At 45.1% G+C, this 11,658-nt stretch overlaps 1 protein-coding gene across 1 annotated transcript; it reads right to left on the bottom strand.

Annotated features, from left to right (window-relative positions):
• Positions 1–23: 23 nt before the first annotated feature.
• LOC111824714 (zinc finger protein 260-like) lies at positions 24–5,797 on the bottom strand (the record flags this gene model as incomplete). The annotated part of the gene is made up of 3 exons (XM_023749256.1): positions 5,768–5,797; positions 2,709–2,832; positions 24–1,749 (listed from the first exon to the last, which is right to left on the bottom strand). Coding segments are annotated over exons 2-3 (1,760 nt in total), but the record flags the coding sequence as incomplete, so codon positions are not given.
• Between the last annotated feature and the right edge of the window lie 5,861 nt (positions 5,798–11,658).

Below are 11,658 nucleotides of genomic sequence, written 5' to 3'. Positions count from 1 at the left end.
ATGCTCTGCACTCATATGGTTGCTGTCCAGTGTGAACTCTGAGGTGTACAGTGAACTGAGACCATGTACGAAAGGACATCCCACATTCTCTGCACTTATATGGCTTTTCTCCTGTGTGAATGCTGTTGTGTTGATTGAGGTTAGACTTGGAACGGAAGGATTTCCCACAATGTCTGCACTCATATGGTTTCTGTCCAGTGTGAACTCTGAGGTGTACATTGAGCTGAGCCCTTGTACGAAAGGACATCCCACATTCTCTACACTCATACGGCTTCTCTCCGGTGTGAACTCTGAGGTGTCTAGTGAGCTGAGTCCTTGTACGAAAGGACATCCCACATTCACTGCACTTATATGGCTTTTCTCCTGTGTGAATGCTGTTGTGTTGATTGAGGTTAGACTTGGAACGGAAGGATTTCGCACAATGTCTGCACTCATATGGTTTCTGTCCAGTGTGAACTCTGAGGTGTACACTGAGCTGAGCCCTTGTACGAAAGGACATCCCACATTCTCTACACTCATACGGCTTCTCTCCGGTGTGAACTCTGAGGTGTCTAGTGAGCTGAGTCCTTGTATGAAAGGACATCCCACATTCACTGCACTTATATGGCTTTTCTCCTGTGTGAACTCTGTTGTGTTGTTTGAGGTTAGACTTGGAGCTGAAGGATTTCCCACAATGTCTGCACTCATATGGTTTCAGTCCAGTGTGAACTCTGAGATGTTCCATGAGGTGGGTCTTCTGACGAAAGGATATCCCACATTCACTGCACTTATACGGCTTTTCTCCTGTGTGAACTCTGTTGTGTTGTTTGAGGTTAGACTTGGAGCTGAAGGATTTCCCACAATGTCTGCACTCATATGGTTTCAGTCCAGTGTGAACTCTGAGGTGTTCCATGAGGTGGGTCTCCTGACGAAAGGATATCCCACATTCACTGCACTTATACAGCTTTTCTCCTGTGTGAACTCTGTTGTGTTTTTTGAGGTTAGAGTTGTAACTGAAAGACTTCCCACACTGTTTGCACACATATGTCTTCTCTCCAGTGTGAACTCTCTGGTGTCTAACGAGTGAAGGTCTTTTTCTGAAGAACTTCCCACATTCATTACACTGATACTGCTTTTCTCCAGTGTGAACTCTATGTCGAATGACCTTCAAGTTTTGTATAAACACTTTCCTACATTTGTTACACTCATAAATCAGTTCTCCAGAACACACACCCTGACACTGAGCAACTTTCAGGTTGTGGCTGGCAGCGTTTCCACATTCATCCCACCGGTGATGACTTTTTCCACGGAGAAATTCCTGTGAAATCTCACTGCCACAGGGTAGCTCCTCAGTGTTGAGAGTGGCCTGGTGCTGGGGAAGCTCTGAGTTGGACTGCAAGTCTTCCCCAACCTCCCTGCTGGTTGAAGGCACCGAAGGGAAGGAGAAGCTGCACCTGCTCACAAAAGAGGCCCCGTCCATAGCTTCTTTCCAGGGCCCCTCTCCACATTCATTCTTTTGTTGCTGGTGAGGGTTTACACTGAAACAGAATTCTCCAACACATGCGTCGCTACAGAAGGCTTTCTGCTCAAAGTATGCTGCATGTGACCCAGTCGGGTGCAAAATATGTTGTAACAGAGAGAAACACTGCTTACAGAGATGGTTCTTCTGGGTGACTGGAGCTGTCTTAGAGGTCCTGACCTGTAACTTGCCTTGTATACATACTTGCTGATCAAAAGAGGCCTCCTCATCTTCCATTTTATGCCAACAACCTGAAAAGTGAGAAATGGTGAGGAAATGAATGTTGAATGTGGTGGCAGGGGGAAGACCCATTGCAAAAGTGTGTTACACATCACACGTTGGTTCCATGCAATTGTCTTAAAATAAGAGATGTGCAGGAAGGATTAATAAGAGGCTCTTGTGACTTTCCACGCTAATGAAGATCACAAAACAGGGAGGCCTCACCAGAAATATGACACAAACATGGCAAGCACCACATGGATGAGAATATGGATCTCCAGCCCATCCTTCAACTAACAGCATTCTGCACGTATTGTTTACCGGGGGTGGGCGGTGGGGGGAAGCTGTGGAAGAAGTTGATTAGGTCTTACTCCAAGTAAAATTCAATAAAGGAGTAGCTGGTTTCAAGGACTAATTAATTAGCACATCTATGCACATATCACATGTACAAGTCAACGTTGCAGATTACTGCAGAGGCACCAATGCAGATGAACAGGTGATGAAGAAGTCAGTAGTCTGCACTGGGCCAGAGCTAAACAGCTTGCTATAGTATTCAGGGAAGAGAATATTACATACATTTGAATGGGGGCCTTACCAAAATAGCCCATGGTTTATGTAGGTAAAGACCATAATGTGGCACAAGAACGTGTACCAAGAGAAAGAGGGCAGAAGTAGAAGTCATGCATGTGGACACTGTCAGCTTCCCATGAAGAGAAAGTGCAAGCTGGGACCCATTAAACTCACTGCTAGGCTCTTGACTCCCTGACACTTCCTGTACTTTTTGAGGTTACGGGTGTTAGGGATGTTCCTGGAGTCCTTTACTCAGGGCTCCCCATCCAGCTCATCCCTGGCAGCCACAGCACATTTGACAGGACAGAGGGGGACATTAGCAGAGGCCATGTTCTGGCTGTGGGAGAGAGAAAGCTACGCCTGAGGTGTAAAGAAAGAGAGGTCATCACCTCAGGACACTGGGAGAATGTGAAGGTCTTACCTACAGATGATACAAGGGCAAACACTTCCAGCATCACATCATAGTACAGAAGTCTCTGAGCATCATCCAGGATCACCCACTCCACTTCAGAGAAGGCAATGGCCACGTCCTCAAAGTTCACATCCTGTCATAATTGGGACAGTACAGCCCATGATCAGATTCACTCCTAAGATTATAAGTCTGTCATATTCCCCACCCATGTGCTCTTTGCACGCTTCACATCCGAGAAAATACCAGGCCTTCATCCCACGAAAGCCACTGTCTTCTTATTGAACAACACTTCTCTCACACAGCTTCTTTCCCAGACGCACAACTTCAAAGGTAGTGCAAATTGTCGTGGTGTGGATATATTATTTTCTAATCACCTCTTTTCCAAAAATATAGGTCCCTCCCTCCATAATCTATTTCTCTCTTACCCTTCACCCTTACCCATGCCAGTGGAGATTTACAAGCCTGAGTAACACTGATGAATGCTATCTCATTCCTATCAACCAGTGTGTCACTCCCAACAACAAAAAGCAGGTGGTTAGTTAAATGGCACCTAAGCTCTTAACCTAGAATGTGGCACACACACACCCCTCTTTACAGGCAATTACCCTAAAATTGACCTTACTGTTCCATCCAGGCACCACCAGAAATGGACTCTTCCTTCATTCACTCTTATGTCAATGTCATGGTGCTGTGGCCATGAATTCACATTCCCTCTCCAAGTGCACATCACTCCATCTACCACACCTCTCTCAAACCGGCACTTCCACAGCTCCTGCCCCCATACTCATCTCCCGGCCTTTACTTATTACTCAGCATGTGTGGTCCAGAGGACGGTTGCCAAACTGAATCAGGATCACGTACTGCCCAGTATCTGATAGTCCACACTCATAGTGGCAGCCTTGAGTGGTGCTATGTAAGTCTCTCTCCATGACTGCTTTTTTTTTTCCTTCAACCCCAACTATTAAGAACAACAATCAGGCCGAAACCGGTTTGGCTCAGTGGATAGAGCGTCGGCCTGCGGACTCAAGGGTCCCGGGTTCGATTCCGGTCAAGGGCATGTACCTGGGTTGCAGGCACATCCCCAGTAGGAGATGTGCAGGAGGCAGCTGATCGATGTTTCTCTCTCATCGATGTTTCTAACTCTCTATCTCTCTCCCTTCCTCTCTCTGTAAAAAATCAATAAAAAATATATTAAAAAAAACAAACAAACAAACAAAAAAAAAACAACAACAATCAGATCTCAGATATCCATAGCCCACCTCCTGTTATGCTGCACTTGATGTCCCTTCACTAGTCACAGCCAACATCCCTCACTTAACCTTCACTCAAGTCCCAGCCCCGATGGCCCTCTGCACCATGCCCAGTGAGTCTCACTCAAGCCTCTAACCCAGTGATGGCGAACCTATGACACGCATGTCTGAGGTGACACATGAACTCATTTTTTGGTTGATTTTACTTTGCTAAATGGCATTTAAATATATAAAATAAATATCAAAAATATAAATCTTTGTTTTACTATGGTTGCAAATATCAAAAAATTCCTATATGTGACACGGCAACCAGAGTTAAGTTAGGGTTTTTCCAAATGCTGACACGCCAAGCTCAAAAGGTTCGCCATCACTGCTCTAAGCTAATCCACAAAACGAACTTCAACTCCCCACAGCCAGGCCACACTGAGGGTCACAACAACATCCTGGTGAGAGTTTAGAAAACGTGTATGTACCAACCCTAGACTCTTGTTATTTGAATTACTCTTCGGCCTCCAATTAATCTCAGGTCACTCATCTTTTGAAGGTATTTGCCACTGCAAAATGATTATTTCTCCACCACACTCTACATGACAACTTCTGTCCTTATGACAACCACCTCCCACAGTGGCCACAGCATGAAAGCCAGTCCTGGTGCAGAATGTGAGGCTATTGCTAGGCCAGCAAGCATTCTACCCTCTGGCCTCGCCCATAGTGTGCAGCGGTTGCTGGGCGCCAGGGAGCCTCCCGCCAGCTGGGTGCTAAAGGAGTCGTGGCTATCCAGACATCCGATAAGAGGACTCCTAACAAGATATTGTCACTGTAACCCTTAAATATCTGCATCATCACAATTACCTCTAAATTTCACCGGGTACATAAAGAAATCTTTGCCCAGTCCGAGGAGCAGCAGCCACGCGCAGCCAGCCCCCATCAAAGGAGTAGCAGCTACGTGAGCAGTCCACCCCCGTCCAAGGAACAACAGCCACGCAAGTAGCCCGCCACCGTCTGAGGAGCAGTAGCATGCGCAGCCTGCCCCCATCCGAGAAGCAGCAGCCTCTTGAGCAGCCCACCCCAGTCTGAGGAGCAGCAGCTGTGCGAGCAGCCCTCCCCCACCCACCAGAGGAGCCACCACTGCTGCGAACAGCACCCATTATAGGAGCCACTGCCAACTGAGAAGCAGTTGCTGCTGTGAAGGCCCAGTGGGCAAATGCAGCCCGAGGAGCCACTGCCACCCAAGGAACAGGCCCTGCAAGAATCCATATCTAGATCTGTCGGTGAGATAAAAAATGGGTACACAAAGAAACCCCCAAAGGAAAGAAAAGGAGGCATCACCAGATAAGCAGCTAAGTAGAACAGAGGCATGCAATATGTCAGAAAAAGAATTCAGAATAAGCGTCATACAGTTCATAAACAGGATGGATGAAAAAAAGAAATAACTTATGTAAGAATCAAGAAGAAATAAAGAATGATATAGCTGCAATAAAAAATACCATGTAATGTTTCAGCAGTAGACTAGAAGTGGAAGACCAAATTAGTGAATTAGAAGACAGGGAAGCAGAATACAACCAAACTGAACTGAAATTGGAAAAAAAAATTAAAAGGCAGCAGGAGAACCTAAGGGAGCTATGGGACAACATGAAACGATCAACATACAAATAATAGGGGTGCCAGAACAACAGGAAGAGGAACAATGGTTAGAAAACCCATTTGAAGAAATAATGTCAGAAAACTTCCCTGGCCCTGACCAGTTTGGCTCAGTGGCTAGAGCTTCCGCCTGTGGACTGAAGAGTCCCGGATTAAATTCCGGTGAAGGGCATGTACCTTGTTTGCAGGTATATCTCCAGTAGGGGGTGCACAGGAGGCATCTGGTCGGTTTCTCTAACTCTCTATCCCTCTCCCTTCCTGTCTGTAAAAAATCAATGAAATATATTTAGAAAAAAAAAGAAAACTTCCCTGATGTGGAAAAGAAAATAGTCATGCAAGCACAGAGTCCCAAACAAGATGAACCCGAAAAGACCCACACCAAGACACATCATAATTACCATGGCAAATGTTCAGGACAAAGACAGAATCATAAAGGATGCAAGAGAGAAACAGAAAGTTACGTACAAGGGCTCTAAACCATTTAGATTATCAAATGACTTCCCAACAGAAACACATCAGGCCAGAAAAGAATGGAAGGAAATTTACAAAGTGATACAAAGAAAGGGACTAAATCCAAGAACACTCTCTCCAGCAAGGCTATCATTGGAAATTGAAGGGCAAATAAGGATCTTCACATACAAAAAAAAGCTAAGGGAATTTATCACTACCAAGCCAGCAATGCAAGAAATGCTAAAGGGAATGGTGTAAAAAGAAGAAATAACAAGGGAAGAAGGAACACAGGCACAAAAAATAAAAATGGCTACAAATAACTATCAGTAACTTTAAACATAAACGAACTAAATGCTCCAATCAAAACACATCGAGCAGCTGAATGGATAAAAAAAAAACATGACCTATATATATGCTGTCTACATGAGACACACCTCAGAACAAGGGATTCACACAGACTGAAAGTGAAGGGATGGAAAAATATCTTTCAGAAAAATAGAAATGAAAAAAAAAAGTCGGGGTAGCAATATTTACATCTGACAAAATAGACCTCAAAATAAGGGCCATAACAAGAGATAAAGATGGCCACTTCATAATATTAATGGGAACGATATAACAAGAGGAGACAACCCTGATAAAAGTATATGCACCCAATGCAGGAGCACCAAATACATTTAAAAAAACTCCTGGAAGATATCAAAGGAGAGATCGACAATAATACAATCATAGTAGGGGACTTTAATACACCACTGACATCACTGGATCAATGCTCTAGACAAAAAAATCAGCAAAGAAACAGCAATCCTAAATGACTCACTAGATCAGATGGACTTAATTGACATCTTCAGAACATTTCACCCCAATGCCATGGAATTTATGTTCTTCTAAGTACACATGGGACATTTTAAAAAATAGACCACATATTGGGTCACAAGCAAAGTTTCCTCAAATTGAAGATTGAAATCATATCAAGCATCTTCTCAGACCACAATGGCATAACATCCTATCTAATAAAAGAGAAACATGGTAATTAGCCATAACTTCGCTGCCTTTCCCGTTGGCTAATAAGGGCGATATGCAAATTAACTGACAACCAAGATGGCAGCCGGCAGCCAGGCACCTGACGCGAACAGGAGGCTTGCTTGCTCCAGTGATGGCGGAAGCCAAGCTTCCCCGCCTGCTGCTGCTGGACTCTGAGCTGCTCTCTAAGAAACATTGCTACAAATATAGAAGCTAAACAAAACCCGAGATACCTGCTTTCAGCCAGCCGGGATCTCAGAGCTGGAGTCGCAACAAAGTTTCAAATACAGAAGGTAAACAAAGCCCAGAAACCTGCTTTCAGCAGCCGAGGTCTCACAGCTAAAGCCGGCTCTCAGCTCCAGTGACAGCCATAGAAGGTAAATAAATCCCAGAATAAAAAATAAAAAAAAAAGGAAAAAAGGAGAGGTTGGGAACTTCAGTCACCCGCCAGCCTGAAAACGGCCCTCAGCCCCTCACCCAGACTGGCCAGGCACCCCAGTGGGGACCCCCACACTAAAGGGGGTGTGACCAGCTGCAAACAGCCATCATCCCCTCACCCAGGCTGGCCAGGCACCCCAGTGGGGGACCCCCACCCTGAAGGGGGTGTGACCAGTTGCAAACAGCCATCATCCCCTCATCCAGGCTGGCCAGCCACCCAAGCGGAACCCCCACCCTGATCCAGGACACCCTTCAGGGCAAACCAGCAGGCCCCCACCCGAGCACCAGGCCTCTATCCTATATAGTAAAAGGGTAATATGCCTCCCAGCACTGGGATGAGTGGAGCCGCGAGTCCTCCTAGCTCCGGGATCAGCGGAGCAGCGAGGCCTCTTAGCACTGGGATCACTGGAGCCACAAGGCCTCCCGGCCCATGGAGCAGCGTGACAGGGGGCAGCGCCCAAACCACCTGATCGCTCTGTGGCTCTGTGGCTCTGTGTGTGACGGGGCGGCGCCACAACCTCCCTATCCGCCCTGCTCTGTTTGTGACAGGGGAGGCGCCCCAACCCCCTGATCGGCCCTGCTCTGTGCCTGATAAGGGGAAGCTCCCCAACCCCTTGATGGGCCCCTGCACTCTGTGTGACAGGGTGTGGCGCCCCAACCCCCCCATGGGCCCCTGATCTGTGTGTGACGCGGTGGAGCCACAACCTCCCCATCAGCCCGGCCCTGAGTGTGACAGGGGGGAGTGCCCCAACCCCCTGATTGGCCCTGCTCTGTGGGTGAGAGGGGGCGGCGCCCCAACCCCCCAATCGGCCTTACCCTGAGCGTGACTGAGGGTGGCATCGCAAACTCCTGATCGGCCCTGCTCTGTGCGTGACAGGGGGGAGCTCCCAACCCCCTAATAGGCCCTGCTCTGTGCGTGACGGGGGCAGCGACCCAACCCCCTGATCCGCCCTGCTCTGTGCGTGACGGGGGTGGTGCCGCAACCTCCCTATCGACCCTGCCTTGAGTGTGACAGGGGGCGGCACCCCAACCCCCAATCGGCCCTACCCTGAGCGTGACTGAGGGTGGCATCGCAACCTCCTGATCTGCCCTGCTCTGTGCATGACAGGGGGCGGTGCCCCAACTCCCCAATCGGCCCTGCTCTGAGCCCGACCAGGAGCCGCGGGGCAGGCACCTAGGGAATGTGCCTGCCCTCTGCCACGCAGGAATGGGCCTAAGCCAGCAGGTCGTTATCTCCTGAGGGGTCCTAGACTGAGAGAGGGCACAAGTGGGGCTGAGGGACACCCCCCTCCCCAGTGCACAAATTTTTGTGCACCGGGCCTCTAGTTAGAAATAAACTACAATAAAAACAATCCAAAAAATTCAAACACTTGGAAGCTGAATAGCATGCTATTAAACAATGACTGGGTTACCAAAGAGATCAAAGAAGAAATTAAAAGCATCACGGAAACTAATGATAATAAAAACACAACAATCCAAAATCTATGAGAAACAATGAAAGTAGTCCTGAGAGGGAAGTTTATAGCTCTACAGGCTACCTCAAAAAACAAGAAAAATGGTAGTAAATCATCTACTCTACCACTTAAAGAATTAGAAGAAGAGCAACAAGAAAAGCCCAGAGTGAGCAGACGGAAGGACATAATAAAGATCAGAGCAGAAATCAATGACATGGAAACCAAAAAAACAATTCAAAAGATCATTGAAACCGAGAGCTGGTTCTTTAAAAGGATAAACAAGATTGAGGAACCTCTAGAGAGACTCAACAAGAAGCAAAGAGAGAGGACCCAAATAAACAAAATCAGAAATGAAAAGAGGCAAAATTACATCAGACCCCACAGAAATACAAAGGATTGCTAAAAAATACTATGAACAACTCTATTCCAACAAACTAGACAACCTAGAGGAAATGGACATATTCCTAGAAAAATACAACATTCCAATACTCAATCAGGAAGAATCTAAAAATCACAATAGGCCAATAACTATAGAAGAAATTGAAGCAGTCATCAAAAAGCTTCCAGCAAACAAAAGCTCGGGGCCAGACGGCTTCACTGGGGAGATTTACCAAACATTCAATGAAGAACTAAAACCTATGTTCCTCATACTACTCCAAAAAAGTCAAGCGGAAGGAACACTTTCAAGTTCATTCTATGAAGCCAGCATCACCCTAATACCAAAACCAGATAAAGACAACACAATGAAAAGAATTACAGGCCAATATCCTTCATGAACAGATGCCAACATCCTCAATAAAATTCTAGCAAATTGGATCCAGCAGTACATCAGAAAGATCATACACCATGACCAAGTAGGATTTATCCTGGGGATGCAAAGATGGTACAACAACCGCAAATCAATAAACGTGATACATCACATTAAAAAACTGACACATAAAAATCACATAGTTATATCAATTAATGCAGGAAACGCATTTGACAAAATCTAACACCCCTTCTTGATAAAAACTCTCAGCAAGGTGGGGATAAAAGATCATATCTCAACATAATAAAAGCCACATATAACAAACCCACAGCCAACATCATACTCAATGGGCAAAAACTAAAACTATTTTCCCTAAGAACAGGAACCAGACAAGGATGCCCACTCTCACCACTCCTACTCGACTGGAAGTACTAGCCATTGCAATCACACAAGAAGAAGGAATAAAAGGCATACAAATTGGAAAAGAAGACGTAAAACTGTCCATATTTGTAAATGACATGATACTGTACGGAGAAATTCCTAAAGACTCCATCAAAAAATTATTAGACTTAATAAATGAATTTGGCAAGGTAGCAGGATACAAAATTAACACCAAGAAATGTATGGAATTTCTATACACCAATAGTGAACTTACAGAAAAAGAGACTAAAAAAGCAATCCCGTTGACCATCGCACCAAAAATAATTAAGATACCTAGGAATAAACTTAACTAAGGAGGTAAAAGACCTATACATGGAAATCTATAGGGAACTGAAAAAAGAGATAGAAGAAGACATAACCAGACGGAAGAACAGACTCTGCTCATGCATTGTTAGAATCAACATCATTAAAATGTCCATACTACCCAAAGCAATCTATAGATTCAATGCACTTCCCATTGAAATACTAACGGCATACTTCACAGATCTAGAACAAACATTCAAAAAAATTCAACTGGAATAAAAAAAGACCCCGAATAGCTGCAGCAATCCTGAGAAAGAAGATCAAAGTAGGTGGGATCTCAATACCAGATATCAAGCTGTATTACAAAGCCACTGTATTCAAAACAGCTTGGTACTGGCTCAAGAACAGACATATAGATCAATGGAATAGAATAGAGAACCCAGAAATCGACCCAAACCACTATGCTCAATTAATGTTTGACAAAAGAGGCAAGAACATACAATGGAGTCAAGACAGTCTCTTCAATAAATGGTGTTGGGAAAATTGGACAGATACATGCAAAAAAAAATGAAACTAGACCACCAACTTACACCATGCACAAAAATAAACTCAAAATGGATAAAGAACTTAAACATAAAACAGGAAAACATAAAAATACTAGAGCAGTGATGGCGAACCTATAACACGCGTGTCAGAGGTGTCCGGCGAACTCATTTTTTCAGTTGATTTTTCTTTGTTAAATGGCATTTAAAAATATAAAATAAATATCAAAAATATAAGTCTTTGTTTTACTATGGTTGCAAATATCAAAAAATTTCTATATATGACACGGCACCAGAGTTAAGTTAGGGTTTTTCGAAATGCTGACACGCCGAGCTCAAAAGGTTCGCCATCACTTTACTAGAGGAATCCACAGGCAACAAAATCTCAGACATATGCTGAAGCAATGTCTTCACTGATACAGCGCTTAGGGCATTGGAAACTAAAGAGAAAATAAACAAATGGGACTACATCAAAATAAAAAGCTTCTGCACAGCCGAAGCCGGTTTGGCTCAGTGGATAGAGTGTCGGCCTGTGGACTGAAAGGTCCCAGGTTCGATTCCGGTCAAGGGCATGTACCTGGGTTGCGGGCACATCCCCAGTGGGAGATGTGCAGGAGGCAGCTGATCGATGTTTCTTTCTCATCAACGTTTCTAGTTCTCTCTCTCCATTCCTCTCTGTGAAAAATCAATAAAATATATTTTTTAAAAAAGCGTGTCCTCACAGCAAAAGAA

Source organism: Myotis lucifugus, unplaced genomic scaffold (genome assembly GCF_000147115.1).
Source record: "Myotis lucifugus unplaced genomic scaffold, Myoluc2.0 scaffold_4587, whole genome shotgun sequence".
In the NCBI taxonomy this organism is placed as follows: domain Eukaryota; kingdom Metazoa; phylum Chordata; class Mammalia; order Chiroptera; family Vespertilionidae; genus Myotis; species Myotis lucifugus.
Note: the sequence above shows the minus strand (reverse complement) of the source record. Positions and strands in the feature narration are given on the sequence as shown.